Below are 23,367 nucleotides of genomic sequence, written 5' to 3' on the forward strand. Positions count from 1 at the left end.
TATGTACAAATTACGGTTTACGAAAAGATAGATAGATATTTATTTATTTATCATTATAGATAATACACAAAACAAAAACATTGCACCTGTACAAATTACATAAGAATTGTCAAGGCAAGGAGCGCTGTATAATTATCATAAAGTATTACAAAAATTAAAAACATGAGACTAAACAAATAAAGAAATAAGAATTGTCAAATTAAATTAATCAGAAACATTCAATATATAAACAAAAAACAAGAGAAAATAAAATAAAAATAAAAACACTGGAAGTACAACAAACATTGCCAATTTATTTCTAGGTCTTAGTTTTAATATAATGGACTAATAATATCTTAAAGATAGTTGGATTATGGCTATTTTTAATGTGATAAGGTATATTATTGAACTGTACAATTCCTTTATGAAACAAGCTTTTCATTGAACTGGACTTCCCTAATAACACAAAACATTCCAGGAATGTTCCTAGAAGGTACTCACACGACATTGAAAACATTCCTGGAATGTCCCCAAATGCACACGAATGTCCCTGGAAAGTCCCAGGAAAGTGCTGTGTCAGCATTTTAAATATTCTTAGAATGATTAATTATTTATATGGGAAATAAGCCACAATTAAAATGAAAAAATAATTTTATTAACGTTTCGACGCCCAAATCGGGTGCCGTTGTCAAAATACAAAATATTACTAAAATAAACAAAAGTGTTGTTGCTAAGCAAAAAAATTCTTCTAATAATTTATTTAATCTCACTCATTTATATTGGCAATTCAGACATATATTATACATTTTAAAGTAGAAGACTTTAAAATGATATTGCCAATATTTATGAGTTGCGTTCCTGGGACGACTTACTGAAAGATAGTTCATTCGATTACATGAAATTAACCCCAACTCAAGAATATCCGTCATAAAAAATTATAGTATGTGATATGTCTTTAAAAAGACAACCAAATGCAACGACAGTAAAATTCTCGAGTTAGAGACTTCATAGTAAATCACAAGGGAAAACCAGGAAAAACCCTGTGATACTATCCCGACATCGTAAGTATTTGGTCTTACATTAATTTACTCTCAAAAAAAATAATAATAATACCAAATTCTGACTTGTAACATGTTTAAATTATAAATAATATTAATAATACTAGATATATAAGTAATACTAAAATATAAAATATGTACTAGCTCGATATTATTGACTTACTAATCTTGGTATTTTCTTTCTATTGACTTCCTCTTTCAGTATGGGTAACCACATCCTACTGCATTCTACCGAGGAATTTGCGACACAATTGGTTTCATTTAGCATAATTAGAGCCGCTTCTTTGATTTTTCTCTTTTTACTATCTGATTCTTTCAGGACTATACTTGAATCTCTCCACTGAACTCTATGTTCATTATCCCATGCGTGTTGACATATTTGAGATCTCTCAAATTCTCTATTTTTAATATAAGATTGATGTTCACTTATTCTAACGTCTAATGGTCTTGATGTCTCACCTAAATAAAATTGTTCGCATTCACAAGGTATTTTATAAATGCAATTCTTTGTTCTTTCTTGATCATTGTTAGGTTTAGTTTTAGATAGAATAGATCTCAATGTGTTTGTTGTTTTGAATGTTGTTGAAATGTTGAATTTATTTCCTACTGTTTTAAGTTTCTCGGATAGTCGTTTATTTCTCGATAAGACCATTAGACGTTAGAATAAGTGAACATCAATCTTATATTAAAAATAGAGAATTTGAGAGATCTCAAATATGTCAACACGCATTGGATAATGAACATAGAGTTCAGTGGAGAGATTCAAGTATAGTCCTGAAAGAATCAGATAGTAAAAAGAGAAAAATCAAAGAAGCGGCTCTAATTATGCTAAATGAAACCAATTGTGTCGCAAATTCCTCGGTAGAATGCAGTAGGATGTGGTTACCCATACTGAAAGAGGAAGTCAATAGAAAGAAAATACCAAGATTAGTAAGTCAATAATATCGAGCTAGTACATATTTTATATTTTAGTATTACTTATATATCTAGTATTATTAATATTATTTATAATTTAAACATGTTACAAGTCAGAATTTGGTATTATTTTTTTTTTGAGAGTAAATTAATGTAAGACCAAATACTTACGATGTCGGGATAGTATCACAGGGTTTTTCCTGGTTTTCCCTTGTGATTTACTATGAAGTCTCTAACTCGAGAATTTTACTGTCGTTGCATTTGGTTGTCTTTTTAAAGACATATCACATACTATAATTTTTTATGACGGATATTCTTGAGTTGGGGTTAATTTCATGTAATCGAATGAACTATCTTTCAGTAAGTCGTCCCAGGAACGCAACTCATAAATATTGGCAATATCATTTTAAAGTCTTCTACTTTAAAATGTATAATATATGTCTGAATTGCCAATATAAATGAGTGAGATTAAATAAATTATTAGAAGAATTTTTTTGCTTAGCAACAACACTTTTGTTTATTTTAGTAATATTTTGTATTTTGACAACGGCACCCGATTTGGGCGTCGAAACGTTAATAAAATTATTTTTTCATTTTAATTGTGGCTTATTTCCCATATAAATAATTAATCATAAAAAAAATGCCACAAGGAAATAGCTTCAGAACAACATTCTTAGAATGTTCTGTTGAAACATTCCATGAATGTCTACGAATGTTCTTTGGACATTCACAGTATATGTTTTAGACTGAATGTCTTGTTGGAACATTCCATGAATGTTCTTTGGACATTCACAGTATATTTTTTAGACTGAATGTCTTGTTGGAACATTCCATGAATGTTCTTTGGACATTCACAGTATATTTTTTAGACTGAATGTCTTGTTGGAACATTCCATGAATGTCTACGGACATTCTTTGAACATTCATAGTATATTTTTTAGACATTCTCTGAAATATATCGTCAGTGATGTGACAATACCTCCTATATGTTTTTTCATGAGGTGTGCAGGAGACGAAAAACATTTTTTAAGGTCACCTGTTTTCATACGTAAGTTCTGACTTGTTTTGTAGTAAATAGATAATTGAATTTACTGCAAAACATGTCAAAAAATATATGAAAACAGGAGATGGCCCAAACAAGTTTTTAGCCTATCTTACAAATCTCATGAAAAAACAGATAGGAGGTATTGTCACATCACTGACGATATGTGGCCATAACAAATAATACATCCTTGATAAATATAAACATTTTTATTGCAAAAAATCTTTTCATACATTTTTTTAATGTAATTTACTGACATTTCTAAATATTATAAAAAAATGTGTCACATTTGCTTTGTAAACCTTTCTTTTGCTTTTTGTAGCCACATATTCCATTTCCTTCCTGGTTTTTTGTAGACCACTTCTCTCGGCTGATTCTAAAAGAAAATAAAATAAAAGGTAATTTTTCTATCCTTTACAATTAACAATCAGAAGAAACATTATTTACAGGTAATAATAATAATATGCATAAATAATAATAAAAAATAAATATTAAATAATATTTAAATATATAATAAAAAATAATATTTAATAAATAAAATAATAATAATGAACATTTTGTATTTTGACAATGACGTTGGATGTGGACGTAGAAACCTTAATAAAATTATTTTTTCAAGTAAATTGTGGCTTATTTCCCCATTAGAATAGTTAATTACAAAAAAGCCACAAAGAAATAGCTTTTTCACAAACAAATAAGTATTTAGTATTCATTATATTTATTGTTTTTATTATTTACTTTAATGTCCGACTGGTATATTATTTGACAAATAATAACATTATTTCGAAGTCTGTTAAGTACGATATAACGCTCTAGGGCGTTATTTTGAAAAATAATGCCCTTGGGCATTAAATTTAAATAACGACTTAGATACTGTCAAGTTGACAAATATCAACCTAAGTAAAACTATGGTTACCACAATTACGTTACTACTGTTACTGGTAAATGTACTTATTTAAAAACTAATTAATTCAAAATTCATTCAAATTTTTCGCATTTAAAGAATAATTTAGTCAGACATTAAACGTTGCAGGCACCACAGGTATTATAATAATAACGCTTTCGGTCAACGTATATCCGTCAGGCCGAAGGCCCTTGTTTAATACACCATTGACCTCAAGCGTTATTATCCTTATAATACCCTTGGTACCTTAATAACTATAACATAAGATTATAACTTAATTCTTGTTTTCTATTTCTGATGTTTTTATTTATTTACATTGAATATTAATCTGTTTTGTTGTATAATCTACTTCGCAATAATTATGTGATATATTTGACTTAAAATGAATTCAAAAATTTTTTGTAATTGGGCAACAATGTCAACTTAGATCTCTGATGTAGATATTAGAGAGATTTTGCACCTCTTAAAAAAACCGCTGATTTGGCTCCGCTATGGTTAACTTTATTAAGTAAGCATAACGATTATGGCAACGTTAAAAAGCAGAGTTTTTGCAGCCTGTCAAGTAGGTTTTTTGTGTCATCGTTATCGTTATTTAAACGTAACCTCACTTCACAACGTTATTGTAATTTTAAGCATATACTTGAACAGTTTTTGATATTTTAATTTATAGGTCATCAAAATTAGAACCTATGTAAATGTAATTTTACTGATTTTTTACATTCTGGCAACAAAGCAATTTAACCATTACTATAATGATAACAATAAGCACTACTTTAAACCTCCGTAAATTACGGAATCCCTTATGTTTCATAACGGATCATATATTCGCTACTGCGCAGATATAGTATAACGATAACCATAACGGAATTGCAAAATAAGAGGTGCAAAATCTCTCTAATGAATTGCAACAGTATCTATATTGTACGGACTGTATTATTAATTACGTTAAGCATATTACCTGTGTGACATAAGCTATTGGAACAGCACAGTCTCTCAAACGAACAGATGAAAGTGAAGTTCTGTCAATATCTTTTTCTAAAAAATGTTTTGAACATACTCCTCTATTAACAAATCAGATCTATACTTCATGCCTTCTTCGCAGGATCTTCTGGAAAGCTAAAAATACAAAATATATGCATTACTAAGCATTATTAACAAATTTTAGTTTTAAATAAAAAATATGATTAACGAACTCACAAAATATTATAAAACAGCTTAGAAATTGTTTATTAGTATAGTCGTTCCCCAAACTCAGACACAACTGGCTAGTGATTTTAGTAGGTAATTTTTTTGTTTTTGGCCAATTTTGCCAAAATTACTAACTATTTAGTAATTATTAACTATTTAGTTATTATTTTTTTTGCCAATTTTACGAAATTTACCAAATTTACTAAAATCACTAGCCAGTTGTGTCCGAGACTCAGTAGTACTGAGACTGAGTTTAGCGAACCGACTATAATATTCCGTGCATTCATTAGTTGGTACTACATATAGTGTGTGGTCTACCATCCTATTTATAAATGCATACATTAGCAAAAAAGCAAAAAGAAGAATTATTTTAATTTTACAAATAATTCTTTTGTTATTAACTCTATTTACTATTTTAGTTAGGAATAAGGGAAGTTTGTAGTTTGTGGCTTATTCACAATTATTAAAATAATAAATGAATATGACCAATTATCAGTAAGTGAAACAGAATTCATTGGTATAAATTTCATATCTGTAATCCGTCTACCCATAAAGGAAACCAGAACCAATAGTATTAATTTATTTTCTGAAATACAGGGCATGCCTTTGTTTACATAATATTTGCATATAATACTAACCTTTGAAACGTTATTCCTTCTGCTGCTCCAGGCCACAGCATAGAAAACGCAACAGCAGTGACACACTAGTAGGCGGGAAAAGTTCGCGCACTATTACTGCGCAGATCGTCGGCCATTTTGTGCGTAGTACCAGACAGTGTAGAGAATCGACAGTGTTCCGATTTGTACATAATTATCAGATTTTACTTAACTTTTATGACATTCATATTTTTTAACATAATTTTATACGTATGCCTGTGGGAATTATGTCAATAATTGGGACATAACACAAAATATTGACGATGAATGGCGATTGTATTGTTAATCTTTTGCATAAATTCCAGAAATTATTCAAAAAGAATCTCTTACGGGTAATAAAGTTAAGTGCAATAACTGATACTGCAGCAATGCAAAAATAAAAAAAAATCACGTTTTCTTAGATACGTTGTCTGTCGACGTTTAAATGCGACCGGTGAGCAAATATTAAATTAGTGTTAGCAGGCAAAAGTGAAGGAGTATAAGAATGTTACTCCTTTCAAACAGACAAAATATGTTAATGTAAATGAGGAAATATTATTTGAAAGCGTTCCAGATGTACTTTTATTATAGTATAATATATTAGGTACATATAATTTTGTTACAAGTATTTTTGAATTAACAAGTTGAATAAAATAACTTTTTTCTTAATGTATTTTTATTACCCTTAGAATCTACCGAGATAAAAAATTTTAACATAATTTTTGGCAAAATCTGACCATTTTAGCAGTGGCTTAATATAATTTCATTAAGTGACATCGGCAACACTGATGAACCAACACATCAAATCACCACTGAGATGTACTACGCGAAAAATGGCGACCCTGTACTTTTCAACTTCAAAGGCGGCATCAGGGAGTGTCCTTGCTGGTTTCGTTTATTATGCTGTGTCCAGGTTCCAAGGAACTGCGTTGAGGACAGGTGGACAGGACAGACACATTTTATGCAATATGTTAATAATACTATAAAAGTATCCGAATTAAAAAAATATTCTTAAAAAGCACAAATAAAACAAACAACGATCACGCCTTCACGCCACGCACGACAACGACAAGACCGGGCTGCCTGCCGGGCAAGGTGGCCAAGATGCCAAGATGGCCGAAGTGAGGTCGTTCGTTGGTCGTTTTTAGTCACGTGATGCCATCGTGATGCCCTCTCTAAGCGCCATGCACAAATAAAAAATGAACGCAAAAGAAATAAATATAAATGCCTCTCTTCGGTTTTGTAATAATTTTTATTACATTTGTATGTTTACCTATATATTGTATAAAATGTTAATTGAACTTAGGAAACTCTTTAAGTTTTTACATTTGACATATTGCACTGTAGGCCTAAAATGTCACTTAGTTTGTTTGGTATGTTATAAGTAATGTTATATCTGTTACACGTATTTATTATTTGGCAACTTAAAATATAGGAACATTGGTAGTATGTTCACAGAATATCTTATGGTAACATTCCAGGAATAATTTAAGTAGATGTTCACCGAATGTTCCCTAAATGTCCAGGACATTCAAATATTGATAGAACTTTGGTAGTACATTCCTGGAATGTTTTGTGTTGTTAGGATTGTTGGTTGTTCTAACAAAAATTTATTGAATTTGCAGCTCTAGTGCTATGCTCATGAACATTTGCTATCGGGACCAACTGACTGTTCAAATACTCAGGCAATAAATGGTTTACCATCTTAAATAAGAATGTCATAGATTGGACATACATAAAATGTTCAACTTTTAACCAATTTAAAGTTTTCAGCATATCTTGAATTCGAGTATATCGATTGCATCTCAATATTACTCGCATAGCCTTATTTTGGAGAATTTGAAGCCTGTCATAATTAGAACATCCTGTATAAATCAATGAACAACAATATAAAAAGTGAAGTAATATTAACGAATTATAAATTGTTAATTTAGTTTGAAATGTCAAAAATGGTGATACTCTTCGAAAAAAACCTATTTTTTCCCTATCTTTCTGCAAATGTAATCAACATGTTTACTAAACATAACTAGACATAACGGTTTACGTTCATCTTATGGTTACGTCCATTGTGAACAAGTCAGAGATTCTTTTTGAATATTTTCTGGAATTTGTGCAAAAGATTAAATCGCCATTCATCGTCAATATTTTGTGTTATGTCCCAATTATTGACATAATTCCCACAGGCATACGTATACGCTCTGAGCTTCGCTGGTGTCGCTCCTAGCGGTTACTAATTCAACGGTAATTTTTAAATTTATTAACGCAAAAAAAGTAATTAAATTGTAATCGATTTTTTTAAGATTTTGCTAATCATTTTGACGTTCTATTGATAAAATATGAATTTCTCGGATACTTTCACAATTATCGTGTAAATGGCGCTACGTAATCTGTTTCAACAAAATGTTTATTGCAGATACGGGCATTTATTATCTGCACATCTCTTCTTATTACTACAATTCACTTTTTTCTCAGATTATCTTTGGGAAACCTTTGTTCTGATGTTGTAGATGAGCACAAAGGTACATGAATGACAATATTGAGGCATCTTATTTTCCCAAATTAATTTCACAAAGCGAAATAAATGCAATATTTATTTACTTAGAAATATATAGATTTGGACAGTGTGATCTCCAACTACACTAGCGCCATCTACGTTGAGCTTTCCAGATTAGCTGCCATTGTCTGGTACTACGCGAATAATCGCCGACGATCTGCGCAGAAATAGTGCGCGAACTTTTCCCGCCTTCTAGTGTGTCACTGCTGTTGCGTTTTATATGCTGTGGTTCCGCTTTGTGTTTACATTTTACATTTTGAAAATTTTTAGTCCATTTAGGGCCGGTTGTTCGAACGCTAATCAACATTAATCACTATCAAATATTTAATTACTGTCACAACTGTCAATGTCAACTTTGGTTGGGTTGCTGAAAACATAGTTAATTATAATTATGAGATTAGTTAGTCAATTAACATAACAATTATTAACATAATTGATTAACTAATTTCATAATTGTCATCAATAATTATGTTTTCGGCAACCCAACTAAAGTTGACATTGACAGTTGTGGTTGTGACAGTAATTAAGTATTTGATAGTGATCAATGTTGATTAGCATTCGAACAATGATCACTATCAAATATTTAATTACTGTCACAACTGTCATTGTCAACTTTGGTTGGGTTGCTGAAAACATAATTGATTATAATTATGAGATTAGTTAATCAATTAACATAACAATTATTAACATAATTGATTAACTAATTTCATAATTGTAATCAATAATTATGTTTTCAGCAACCCAATCAAAGTTGACATTGACAGTTGTGACAGTAATTAAATATTTGATAATGATCATTTTTGATTAGCGTTCGAACAACCGGCCCTAAAGGCCGGTTGTTCGAATGCTAATCAGCATTGATCACTATCAAATACTTAATTACTGTCACAACTGTCAACTTTGGTTGGGTTGCCGAAAACATAATTATTGATGACAATTATGAAATTAGTTAATCAATTATGTTAATAATTGTTATGTTAATTGACTAACAACCGGCCCTTAGGGCCGGTTTTTCGAACGCTAATCAACATTGATCACTATCAAATATTTAATTACTGTCACAACTGTCAATGTCAACTTTCGGTTGGGTTGCTGAAAACATAGTTAATTATAATTATGAGATTAGTTAGTCAATTAACATAACAATTATTAACATAATTGATTAACTAATTTCATAATTGTCATCAATAATTATGTTTTCGGCAACCCAACCAAAGTTGACATTGTGACACAAGAATCTACAGGTCGAGCAAGTCTCGTAAATTTCACGATTGCGAGCCACGCTTCACGCAACCGTGTTTGCGTACTTGTGTTTCGAGTTGCGTGGTCGTGCGGAGTTATATTTACCAAATTTAAATATAATCGTTTCTACTGATTCATACGCCATACGCTGTCAAAATTAAATCAATATGTCAATATGGCTACTGGGTGTAAAAGATAAATCTTATTCTATCTGTTCTTAATGAGTTTTAGATAATTTTAGTTGTATTTCTTTGTAATTTTGTGTTGTACAAAGATTAATTTAACATTTTCTCTGGAAGTATTAATTTAGAAAGATAATATGCTTCATTGGTGTTGTGTTTTGAAGTGTGAAATGCAAAGTAATTGTGATAAAGTCAAGATAAAGTTCACTTTTAAACTGAACTAAATAAGGTATCTGAGAGACAACAATGGTTAAATGCAATACAATGTACAGGTTTTACTAGCGAAATGAAAATTTTCCTGTCCTGTCTGCTGTAATCATTTTATATCTGGTAAGTTACAATTACAACAGTAACGATTTTTGAAGATGTTAACATTTTAATCTTATAGGAAAACCAGCCGACTTAATCGATAATAACAATCTCCAGATTGGGTTCCTTCAATAAATATGGGCTATTAATACAATGAAATAAGTTCCAGAAAATCTAAAATGGAGTGGTATCAAAGGAGAATTAAAGGAAAAAATATTCATATTGAAATTATTTATAAGGCACTGGACTGTCTTAAATTCTACAATAATACTAGGTGGGTAAATGATTTTAGACATTTTTCATTAAGAGTAGATTAAGATTAAGTAGATTTTCATTCAGTAGATTTAAGACTTGTTTACATGGGTAGAGTAATGATGCAAGTACTTGATAGAGTAGAGTAACTCTACCTGTAAAAATGCTCAGCACAGTAGAATAGCTGGTAGAGTGTATAGTTGGAGTTAAAGTAGAGTGACTAGCAACCTATGGCAAAGTAACTACTCTATGACCACCACTACTGCCAAAATGTCTACTCGGCTGCACACTCTACCCATGGAACACGCTCAATTATGGCAGAATAGAGTAGGTAGGAGAGTACATGGGGGCGCTGTCATTCTGGCTGGAATTGTGTTTTGTGTAAATAGTGAAAATGAAGTTCACCGAAGATGAAACTTTAAAACTTGTAGAGCTATAATACGGCGAATACCAGTGTTTATGGAATTTAGGTAGTGTATACTACAGAAATAAAAGTTTGCAGCAAGCTGCGGAGGATGAAATCGTCGAAAGAATGGCAAAGGGGGCTTTGGAGTAAACGAGCTTAAGCAAAAAATTAAGAATTTAAGGTGCACTTATAATCAAGAGTGTTTAAAAATACAAAAATCGGTTTCACTATACTAGCATCAGTACTATACTTGTACTCTCGTCATGTGAATGGTATCAAGCCATTTTTGGTAGAGTACTACTGCTACTCTACTCTCCTCAAAACTCTACCCATGTAAACAAGTCTTTAGAAACAGTGGAAAATGAGGTAGCTAGTAGAGTAGTAGTAGAGTAAAATATACTGGTTTAGCAAATTACAATGTTTTAAGGTAATACAGTAGCGATAAACAGGTAGCCAAACCGTGTTCCAAGATTGTCACTGTAATTTTGAATATTTTTTCGAGGCATTTGGCACACGTATTCGTAAAATAATAAAGAATGGCGGTACAGAGCCCAATTTGAAAAATATATTAATATGTGGAAATTACTCTGTAATTATACAATATTTAAAAAACGAGCCTGTACCGCCATTAAGAAGAACAAAAAAATACACTTTCTTCAAATAAACTTTTTTATCCGATGCCTAGATTTTGTGTAATTTTGGAACTACTAATGAAATAAAAAATTTTAGTAGTTCCAAAATAACACAAAATCGGATAAAAAAGTTGTATTTGAAGAAAGTGTATTTTTTTGTTCTTCTTAATGGCGCTACAAGCTCGTTTTTTTTTATATTGTATTTAATTACAGAGTAATTTCCACATATTAATATATTTTTCAAATTGGGCTCTGTACCGCCACTCTTTATTATATTACGAATATGTGTGCCAAATATCTCGAAAAAATATTCAAAATTACAGCCGCAATCTTGGAACACATTTTCGCTACCTGTTGATCGATACTGTTTCCTCTTAAGATAGTTTTAATAGTTATTTATGATGATAAGTATTAAAAGTACAATTTTAAGACGCGCATGTGAAAGTTAACTTGAAAAAATACTTTTATTAATGTTTTGACTTCCACATCAGATGTCACTGTCAAAATACAAAATATTCATTATTATTAGGTTTGTTCTAGCAAACAGTCAAACTAGTCAAAAACCATCAGCAAACAGTTGGTCAGTAAAAGAACATAATACAGTCACCAGTGCGATCCCCTCTACTCGTGCTGGTCCACTATTCGCTGATGGTTTCAAACTGATGCTAGAACAAACCTATTATTATTATGCATATCATTATCTGTAAATAATATTTCTTCTGATTGTTAATTGTAAAGGATAGAAAAATTACCATTTATTTTATTTTTTTTAGAATCAGCTGAGAGAAGTGGTCTACAAAAAACCAGGAAGGAAACGGAATATGTGGCTACGAAAGGCAAAAGAAAGGTTTACAAAGCAAATGTGACACATTTTTTTGAAATATGTAGGAATATCAGTAAATTGCATTAAAAAAATGTATGAAAAGATTTTGTTCAATAAAAATGTTTATATTTATCAAGGATGTATTATTTGGTATTGCCACATATCGTCAGTGATGTAATAATACATCCTATCTGTTTTTTCATGAGTTTTGTAAGAGAGACTAAAAACTTGTCTTAGGGTCACCTCCTGTTTTCATATATTTTTTGACTTGTTTTGTAGTAAATTAAACTATCTATGAACTACAAAACAAGTCAAAACTTACATATGAACACAGGAGGTGACCTTAAAACATGTTTTTCCATCTCTCATACAAAACTCATGAAAAAACAGATAGGAGGTATTGTCACATCAGCAAGGATGTACAGTGATGAGTGCCCTAATAACCGGCAAAATATAGGCAACATATTTAGTTGTGAGATAAAAAGAAATGAAACTAGTCGAGCTGGGAAATTTAGCGAAATTAACCTTTAAATTTACTAAATTTCCCAGCTCGACTAGTTTCATGTCTTTTTATCTCACTACTTAATACATCTTTTGTGCTATTTTGCCGGTTATTAGAGCGCTCATCACTGTATTTCTGGTATATCCAGGGAATGTCTACAAAATATATTTTGAATGTCCAGAGAACATTCGTGGACATTCATGGAATGTTCCAATAAGACATTCAGGTAATGTTTAAAATGCTGACACAGGATTTTCCTGGGATGTTCAGGGAACATGTCTTCGGGATATTCCAGGAATTTTTCAATGTCTGTGTACCTTCTATGGAATATTTTGGTGTTATTACCGCCTCACTCCACTTGCGATTTGTAATCAGGAAGATTGAACACATTGTTTCAAATACAAGTCAATCCATTTGTGACTAAATAATCATGGATTGACTTCTATTTGAAAGAATGTGTTCAATCTTCACAACTACAAATCGCAAGTGGAGTCCGGCGCTTAGGGCTACTTCCTCTTCAGTATTATACTACAGAAATCAGGAACTTTCCTTCTAAATATATGTATGCATCTTGGCCATCAAACATATTCTTCCAAACATTTTTTTAAGGGGTTACATAGGTCTTGTGGGTAAAAAAGTGACTTTTTAAAAAAAATATATCTCGAAAACTAAAATTTATTTTTATTTATAATTGGAACATGTAAAAGTATAGTACTTAAGGTAGTCTCAAAAAAAGTTTCAGCCAAAAATATTCATTTTTGTAGAGTTTAAGTTTTTTTGCGTTGGCAGCATAACTAAGTCCAGTCTCATCTGAAATCAAAAAGTTTCTTGTAGTTTATACCTCTGGCTAGAATATGAACGAAGGAATTAAAAAAAATGAAATTTGAAGATTTTACATAATAAGCTTAAACACATTTTTGACCTCAATTTTTCTCATTTTTAAAGTAGTTTTTTTTATAAAACTTCCCCACACTACTTGGTCTACATTAGGAAACATGAACAAGTCCAAAATAGTTTCTTCCGTTACATTGCTTTTAAGCTTCATACCTATCAAGATTACGCTGTATGGCAGCATCAACTGCAGGTACCTTCTCTTGCAAGCAGGAGAAAACAAAGGGACCTTTTGCTATTATTCAAGATCTTAAATGGTATATGCAGTTGTTCTCAACTACTTAATAAGATCGCACTGTTTGTACCACCTCGCACCACTAGACAAGTGCGAACATTTTATGTACCATTCCACAGGTTTAATTATTCACTTTTTTCGTTCGTACCCAGAGTCTTGAATTTAGCAAATTCCCTTTACAATTTACAACTGTTCGACAGCTCCATCAGTCGTTTTAAAAGAAATTTACATGGGATCAATATTTGAGTGAAGCGTCTGTAATTTGTTAACTTGGTTTTATGATATTATTTCATAGTACATATTTACTTCTAATATTATATTTATATTTCTGTATGTCTGTTTTTTATATTATATTATGTTATTGTTTTTTTTTTCTGTACACTATGTATTTTTGTAGAATTGGGCTTGCCCGTAAAATAAAATAAATAAAATAAAATGACCTCATCTAATAAAAAATCCTTTGTTCATTCACTAGCCAGAGGTATAAACTACAAGAAACTTTGATTTCAGATGAGACTGGACTTGTTATGCTGCTCACAGCAAAAAAGGGCTGTTGTCGAAAAATTGCAGTCAACTCTACAAAAATGAATATTTTTGGCTAAAATTTTTTTGAGAGTACTATACTTTTACATGTTTCAATTATAAATAAAAATAATTTTTAGTTTCCAAGATATAATTTTTTTAAAAGTCACTTTTTTTACCTGCAAGACAACAACTTAACAAATTGTTGATTTCAAATTGTAACAGTTGTTTTGCAAAGTATGCTGCCCTCTTGTATTTTCTGTGTTATCTTCAAAAAACACAAAACAAAAAAAATAAAACAAAAGTTTAACCACCTTCACACTCACACCACAGAATCAAGCAATCAAGTTACACAAATTTTCAAACACCTCACCTGACAGCGTCTCAAGTACGATTGCGCGAATTGGTAAATATAACTCCGCACGACCACGCAACTCGAAACACAAGTACGCAAACACGGTTGCGTGAAGCGTGGCTCGCAATCGTGAAATTTACGAGACTTGCTCGACCTGTAGATTCTTGTCATTGTGACAGTAATTAAGTATTTGATAGTGATCAATGCTGATTAGCATTCAAACAACCGGCCCTTAGCGCTTGTTCACAATGGACGTAACCATAAGATGAACGTAAACCGTTATCATTTCGTAAACCGTAATTTGTACATAATTTTTATGCAGCGTTCACAATAGACTTAAATTCTTTACGTAAAATTTAAGTCTATTGTGAACGCTGCATAAAATTATGTACAAATTACGGTTTACAAAATGATAACGGTTTACGTTCATCTTATGGTTACGTCCATTGTGAACAAGCCGTTAGGGCCGGTTGTTCGAACGCTAATCAAAAATGATCATTATCAAACATTTAATTACTGTCACCAACTGTCAATGTCAACTTTGTTTGGGTTGCTGAAAACATAATTACTTAATCAATTATGTTAAAATTGTTATGTTATTTGATTAACTAATCTCATAATTTTTGATCAATTATGTTTTCAGCAACCCGATAAAAGTTGACATCGACAGTTTTGGTGACAGTAATTAAATATTTGATAGTGATCATTGTTGATTAGCGTTCGAACAATAATCACTATCAAATATTTAATTACTGTCACAACTGTCAATGTCAACTTTGATTGGGTTGCTGAAAACATAATTATTGATTACATTTATGAAACTAGTTAATCAATTATGTTAATAATTGTTATGTTAATTGATTAACTAATTTTATAATTATAATCAATTATGTTTTCAGCAACCCAACCAAATTTGACATTGACAGTTGTGACAGTAATTAAATATTTGATAGTGATTATTGTTGATTAGCGTTTAGCGTTCGAACAACCGGCCCTAAAAGATTAATAAAACTAGTTGTATAATAAAACTAAAACCGAAAATCAAATATGGAACCTGAAGAAAAATGGCAGACGGAAGAACAGGGTTCAAGTGAAATAGAAAATAATGAACATTATCAGACTATTTTTAATGAGTTGAAAATTGAGGTTAAAGAAGAACAGATTGAGGTGTACAATGAGTTGATTGAGTTAAATAATCGTCCCACCAAAAGCAGTGGTTCCAAAGAAATTAAACAAGAACCAAATGAATTTGTTGAATGTGAAACAGTTGATAATGATGTTAAAAGCAGTAGTTTCAATGAAATCAAACAAGAACCAAATTATGAATTTGTTGAATGTGAAACAGTTAATAATGAAGATATTAAAAGCAGTAGTTTCAGTGAAATCAAACAAGAACCAAACTACGAATTTGTTGAATGTGAAACAGTTAATAATGAAGATGTTATCACAGGGGACCTGACAGAATCACAAAACAGTGAAAAGGGTATGTGTTTTGGATCAATAAAAATAGTCAAATATCAACAGTGATTGAGTTTAAATTGAATACTACATACTTAAAAGTATTAAATTAAGCTTTTAAGTATGTAATACTACTTTCCTATTGCCTAAAGCCAAGTACAGTATTGAGGCACAGGGGTGTTCGGAAAAGCAATTTTTTCGGTTAATCAAACTGTATTGATATAGCCATACTATTTATCCACAGGTGAATAAAAGCCTTATTTACATACATCTTTACATACATGCATGTCTTTATTTTTTTATTTATTTATTTCTTTATGGGAAAACCCCATTAACTGGTACAAAAACAATAGTTAAATCTGAAGTCATCTTAAACAGGTTAGAAAAAATCAAAAGTAATTCTAATTCTATCAGACTTAATGAATCTTAATAGATCACTGAGCTAACTAGTACATAGACTATTATAAATATAATAATTTTAGATTATTAGAACAAAGACCTTTTAAACAAACTTAATACTATTAGGCCTGGATCCCGCATATCAAAAAAAAGTTATTAATAGCAAGCTGACAATTTGTTAATAGTTTAACAGTGTCTAGTTGTACAAACTTTGATGTAAGGGAATACTGGAACAGGGGAAGTTTTAATTGTGAAGCTGGTTACAGGTTTTGAACAGGACTACGAAAACATCAAGTCTATTTTGTCGGACAGAACTTCCAATTGATTTGTTACCCTTTCATTAGACTCTCATGCAGAAATCAGACTGCTATTCTGCCGTGCTTACCCAAAACCCTGTATCTACATAGACATCACATTTGAGTAAAATCAATTTTTGTTCGAAGTATTCGTATACATTTACACAGGATACGGCATAAGATGCAATGTGTTTAATGTGTTTTGGCTTAACTTACGTAATTTTTAGTAAGCAAATAAGATAGATATGCACATTTGGGTTAGAAAGAAGCAAAAATTTAATTTTTTTCAGATTTTTGCAGATATGCATAGAACTCACCCTAATTCACCCTGTGCCTAGGGACTAATTCACCCATTTCTCAAAAACGCAGCCATTTAAATGGTAGCACTCTACGGTTTTTTCAACTTTAGAGGTCCACTGACCATATGAGATAATAAAATCCTGTTAATGTTGTAGTTCCTTTTAGCTCTCTTATTTTGAACATAATCAATAACCTATTAATTGTGTAAGAAGTATCATATTTGTTATTACCTCTAAAAAAAGCTTATAAAGCAGCATTTAGCAACATTTAAATGCGAAATATTATGCTCACAGCAAATACTCAACCAGTCTAAATCTTGAATTAATGTTACATCAACATTTGAATCTACGGATTTAAATAATTTCAAATCATCTGCAAACTTCAGGAAATCGCAATTTCTAAAACACTCTGATATATCGTTCACAAATATATTAAATAACAAAGGTGAACAGTGAGCTCCTTGGGGTACTCCTGATGTCACATGAATTATATTTGAATTAAAACAACCTATTCTCACCTGCTGTGTGCAGTCTCTTAAAAAGCTATTGAACCATTGTAAGGATTGATGACTGAAGCCAAAAGCATTTAATTTTCCTAATAAGAGGTTATGATTAACTTTGTCAAATGCCTTGGAGAAGTCAGTATAAATAGTATCCATCTGACTTTTATTCTCCAACGCGTTTAATATTTTTTGTTCAAAGAGTACTAAATTTGTTACCGTTGATTTATTCTGAGAAAATCCATGTTGATTGTGTATTAGACGCTCTTTACTATAAAATTTTAATTGATCGTGCATTAGTCTATCAAAAGTGTTGGTATAGAGAGGATTGTTTACAAACGCTTCGATAATTTGTTATGTCTTGTTTATTACCTGATTTAAAAATTGGGCAGATATAAGAGTGCTTCCATAAAGTTGGGAAATCTGATGTCTTTAATAATGACTCAAAAAGAAGATATAAAGGATTAGTTAGTGAATAAATGCAGTTTTTTAGAAAGTAATCGGGAATACCATCTGGACCACTGCTTAACTTATTGGGTAGGGATAAAATGTTGTTGAAAATATCTTTCACTGATATTTTTTTTATTTCCACGGGACAAGCCCAATACAGTTACAATTTTTTACAAATTTGGGAACAATTTAGTATACTAAATGTAAGTCATATACACTTACCGGCACAAAAAACCGCCACCCCAAAAAATGGGTCATTTTTAATGTCTTGTATTTCCTAAACCTGATGTCCGATTTAAGTAATTTTTTTAATATGTTATAGCCTTATTCTTTAACAATATCGCTGTAATAATATTGTTGCTCGACAGGTACATTATCATTGTATACAGGGTGTACGAATCAAACTGTGTTTTTTTCTCAAACTTTGGGACACTCTGTGGAATGTTCTACATTTTATAAAATACTGAAATTAAAACCCAACTATAGCTTCAGGTTTTCTTAACATTCCGTTTTTTTAATTCATTCGCTTATGTCCGATAATAAAAAAGTTAGGCACTTTAACAACTAGCCCTGTTTTTCGTCAATAAAGGGTGTTTTTAAATAAGTACGGCAAACTTTAAGGGGTAATTCTGCATGATAAAATACTGACAGTTTGCTTTATAAACGTATGCCAACAAATGCTTTGTTTCCGAGATAGGGGGTGTTGAAATTGTTCTTACAAACTGACGATTTATTTATTGCTCTAAAACGGTTTGTGATATGCAAATCAAATTTGGTAGATTTTAAGAGGTAGTTATTGCGCATTTTTTGGCATACAATTAAGAATTGTATATTCACCATTGACGTGCATACGGGATATATCTAAACTGTTTATACCCGTATGCACGCCAATGGTGAATATAAAATTCTTAATTGTATCCCAAAAAATGCGCAATAACTGCCTCTTAAAATCTACCAAATTTCATTTGCATATCACAAACCGTTTTAGAGAAATAAATAAGTCGTCAGTTTGTAAGAACAATTTCAACACCCCCTATCTCGGAAACGAAGCATTTACGGGCATACGTTTATCAAGCAAACTGTCATTATTTTATCATGCAGAATTACCCCTTAAAGTTTGCCGTACTTATTTAAAAACACCCTGTATTGACGAAAAACAGGGATAGTTGTTAAAGTGCCTAACTTTCTTATTATCCAACATAAGCGAATGAAACAAAAAACATAATGTTAAGAAAACCTGAGGCTATAGTTGGGTTTTAATTTCAGTATTTTATAAAAGCTAGAACATTCCACAGGGTGTTCCAAAGTTTGAGAAAAAAAACACAGTTTGATTCGTACACCCTGTATACAATGACAATGTATCTGTCTAGCAACAATATTATTACAGCGATATTGTTAAAGAATAAGGCTATAACATATTAAAAGAATTACTTAAATCGGACATCAGGTTTAGGAAATACAATACAATGACCCATTTTTTGTGCCGGTGAGTGTATAACACATAAAATATAATAGTTAAAAGAAATAAATTACATACAGAACAAATTAAATTCATACTTAATTAACTTTGAGCAAACTCGAAATAGAGAGGATATTAATTTTTATGAATAGTAAAAGGAACAGAGCAAAAATAATGGATTAATTGAGTGGTTCAAATGACTTACTTTGAATTGGTGACTTTCGAGACTTCTAGTGATGGCAGCTTATATTTGATTTGATGCTATGATGATCGTTGTTGCTGATGGTACAGGAATATGACGACGATGTGTGATGAATCCTTGAGAATTCCGACGAAAAGGCGATAATGTATTCTTGAGACACTTCACTACGGTTTTATAGCACTACTACTACTATTCTAATGTTCACTTTATTTTGATTAAAGCAATACAGCAAAAAGTTCTATTTTTCAACAATAACTACGCTCAGTTCTTCTAATATATCAAGCTAGAAGGACCATGTTTGATCCACGATTACCGTGAATATGTTGCTATAAAATATTACTTTAGCAAATTAAAATAATATCCGACGACAGTTTTCGATAGAACTCTTTATTGATTGCTACAGGTCTTTACAGATCAAAGTTTTGTTCGCTATTACTTACTAAAATTACAAAAAGCTCTCGACCAGAAATCCCGTGTGGTGGGGAAAGCAAAAATGTCTTTATCTCTTCTACAAAATTTCACTTTTGAAAAAACGTAATTAACAAATCGTCATCACTGTCCTTCTAAGAAGCAGCAACATAGCTTGCCTCGCACAAACTTTCCAAATACCTAACTTTATAAAGAGGATCAGGAATACAATTGACAAATATTACCCAGAACTATGGGTAAGAATGAATGTATTTTAATCTATTAAGAGATTTCTGGAAAATAATTTACCCAAGCTTTAGGAATGTTCTGATATGCATCTATGTACATGTAAAATAAAATCGCAAAGAAGATTTAATTCCGATGATTTGTGTTTCTGAAAACCATATTGCTCATCTACTGGTAACAATTTGAAACATACCGAGAGGCAGTCCGACACTAAGCTTTCAAATAACTTAGGAATAGTACTTAGTATAGAAATTGGTCTGTAATTTGGAATGTCGGATCTACTACCAGCTTTATGTATTGGCGTTAAAAAACTTAATTTCCAAGGATATTGAAAAATTAGGTATAAAAAGATTGTTGTTTCCCTTTACTTCCAAGTTATTAATATTTGATTGTGGCGAATAAACTGTTGAAAAAAATTGACGGAAACAGTTTGCAATCTGTTGTCCGTTTGTTGCTATAACATTACCATAGTACATATACTGTTGGGTAAATCATTTGATGCTCTCTTACTGTTTACAAACTGCCAAAAGTACTTAAGATTACAGCATAAAATATGATTTACTTGATTCAGTAACATTGATTTGATATATCCTTACACAATCTCCTAAGTTCTGAGAAAATCACATAATTTTCTTGATTACAGGAAGCTAAATAATTTTTATGAGCAATTTTTTCTGTGCGACTAAATAACGCAAGTTGGCATCAAACCATTTTGGATAATTATAAGTTCTAAATCTTTTCACCGGTACAAACAATGATAGTGACATATTAAGTATGTTGTAAAATACTGTTAAAGCATCATCAACATTTGACAAATTCAAATGGTCTTCCCAAGGTATCATTGAAAGATAGTTATTGAGACCTTCATAGTCTGCGTTTACAAAATCATGATAAAATTCAGTATATTCTAATGACTTACTTTGACGTTCACACTAACTAATATTGTGAGTGTAACTTATGTGATGATAACTATTTTTAAAAATCGGATCTGAAGCTTTTGCTACTTGTAAATCACAAGTACAATTTCATTGTAATGTACCACACTTATAGCTCAGGATTTTTAGATTTTAGAAACAAAATCCTTCATAACCAGCTAAAAACTTGCATACGTATTTAGAATAACGTCTCGAATAATATGCCTAAACTCCCCGCGCCTCCGCCGCTTGCGTCTCGACATACAGCCCTCCACCCCCTCTTCACCCCGGAACCTCCGCGCGCTGTGCTCGTTTGCGAGCGAATGCATTCAGTCGGCCGATGGCATTGTTTTAGTTATTATATATAGTTAGTATATGACGCGTGACTGTATACCACGGCCCTACCCCTCCACGCGACCGTTACGTGCATATACCGACAGCGTGATACCTTGTGAACTGGATCTTTCGTTTGCTCGCTTGTGTTCCGATATCCTAAGCAACAATGAATGAATGTTTGTTGTGTAATCTTTCTCTTGATAGTGGCAAGGTAGTAACAGTGAATCGGGGCATTGATACACTAATAAAGGCTAGTATAGCCCGTGGAGACCACTTAGAAGAGGCGTTGAAACAAACCCGTCCACTTCGTGTACACGAGCAATGCAGAAAAAACTATACTCGGCCTTCGACTATAAAATCAAGCACAAAATGCAGTACGGATAATTTTGAGTTGAATACTGTATCAACGCGATCGAGTCTACCTACTTTTGACTTTAAAAAATCGTGCATTATTTGTGGAAATGAAGCTGATGGCCAAAAAGAAAAAAAACTTCCTCAGAAATACAGACGTACAATATGTGAGATTACCACATTAGACATAATGGATAAATTAAAATCTGTTATTGAGAAACGTCAAGGTGATTGGGCTAGAGAAGTCCAAAAAAGAATGTCAGGTATTATTGACTTAGTGGCAGCAGAGGGCCGTTACCACAAGACTGCTATGCAAAATTTTTACAAATTACTAGTGGATGTAGTGAGTCAAGCACTCCTCCATTAAATAAAAAAGAAATAGCGTTTCAGAAACTTTGTAATGAGATCAAAAGTAGCGAGGAATGTCAATACACCCTTTTAGATCTTGGAGATCGTATGTCACAAATTCTTGACGGAGATGATGGATATACAGCTCAATATTTAAAACAAAAACTTATGCAACATTTTGGCAATAATATAATAATAACTAGCCGACCTGGGCGCACTGCAGTCGTCTGTTTTCGTGAAACTTTGGACGATTTAATCCACCAAAATTGGTATCAAGAGATATGCTCTGATAAATCTGAAGAGCGCCTCAGGATAGTATCGGCAGCAGCAGCTATAATACGGGAAGATATACGTTCTCAAGCATACGACTTGACGTCCTATTCTGCTGACGGCAGTGATATTGGGAAAAAAGATGTTATCCCACAAACTTTGCAATGTTTTGCCAATATAGTCATACAATCGAAAAGCGATTCTCAAAGTGCCCAAAGAAAACGCCAAAGTGTAAGTGAAGCTATTATTTCAGCCTGTCGGCCTAGGTCATTTTTATCTCCGATTCTTTTAGGCATTGGTATGTATATACATCGCCATTTTGCCTCTCGAATGGCCATTGATATCTTGAGTAGTTTGGGTTTTTCTATGCCATATAATGAAGTTCAGAAGCTTGAAAACTCCTTAAAGGCAGACCCTACGAAAGAGTCTTCGGAAGCATTTATTCAATTTGCCTTTGATAATGCTGATTTTAACATACGTACCATAGATGGCAATAACACATTTCACAACATGGGCGGCATAAAAATAGACACCCCTAAAGTAGAGGAGATTGAGCAAGTAAGAGTGAAGAGAGCACATAATGATAAGAAGCCATCAGAAATGTGTGGACGCATGCAAATCTTAACTTACACAAAACCCCAAAAAAAAGGATTGACACAAATAAATGTACGAGACATAGATTTACTAAAAAATGAAGAGATTTCCATGCAAGCTTTATTTTTGGACTACCTGTGGATTTCCGGATATTGGCTTCATCCATCTCCAGTACCTAGTTGGAACGGTTACATGCAGGTGGGTCTGCAGT

At 31.8% G+C, this 23,367-nt stretch overlaps 1 protein-coding gene and 2 long non-coding RNA genes across 4 annotated transcripts in view; 2 read left to right on the plus strand and 1 right to left on the minus strand.

Annotated features, from left to right (window-relative positions):
* Positions 1–3,188: 3,188 nt before the first annotated feature.
* Positions 3,189–5,599, minus strand: LOC126886541 (uncharacterized). Its single transcript, XR_007698674.1, has 2 exons — positions 4,857–5,599; positions 3,189–3,370 (listed from the first exon to the last, which is right to left on the minus strand). It is a non-coding gene; the product is annotated as an uncharacterized LOC126886541 (long non-coding RNA).
* A 3,580-nt stretch (positions 5,600–9,179) lies between these two features.
* Positions 9,180–12,253, plus strand: LOC126886540 (uncharacterized). The gene is made up of 3 exons (XR_007698673.1): positions 9,180–10,029; positions 10,088–10,282; positions 12,072–12,253. It is a non-coding gene; the product is annotated as an uncharacterized LOC126886540 (long non-coding RNA).
* A 3,139-nt stretch (positions 12,254–15,392) lies between these two features.
* Positions 15,393–23,367, plus strand: part of LOC126886509 (zinc finger protein 239-like) — an 80,639-nt gene continuing 72,664 nt past the window's right edge. The window contains exon 1 of one of the 2 annotated variants that reach the window (XM_050653476.1): positions 15,393–16,109. In XM_050653476.1, the coding sequence (XP_050509433.1) occupies positions 15,674–16,109 (436 nt within the window). In that variant the 5' untranslated portion in view covers positions 15,393–15,673. The remainder of the gene's footprint in view (positions 16,110–23,367) is intronic. The other variant, XM_050653477.1, reaches the window with a different exon arrangement.

Source organism: Diabrotica virgifera, chromosome 6 (genome assembly GCF_917563875.1).
Source record: "Diabrotica virgifera virgifera chromosome 6, PGI_DIABVI_V3a".
NCBI classification, from domain to species: Eukaryota; Metazoa; Arthropoda; class Insecta; order Coleoptera; family Chrysomelidae; genus Diabrotica; species Diabrotica virgifera.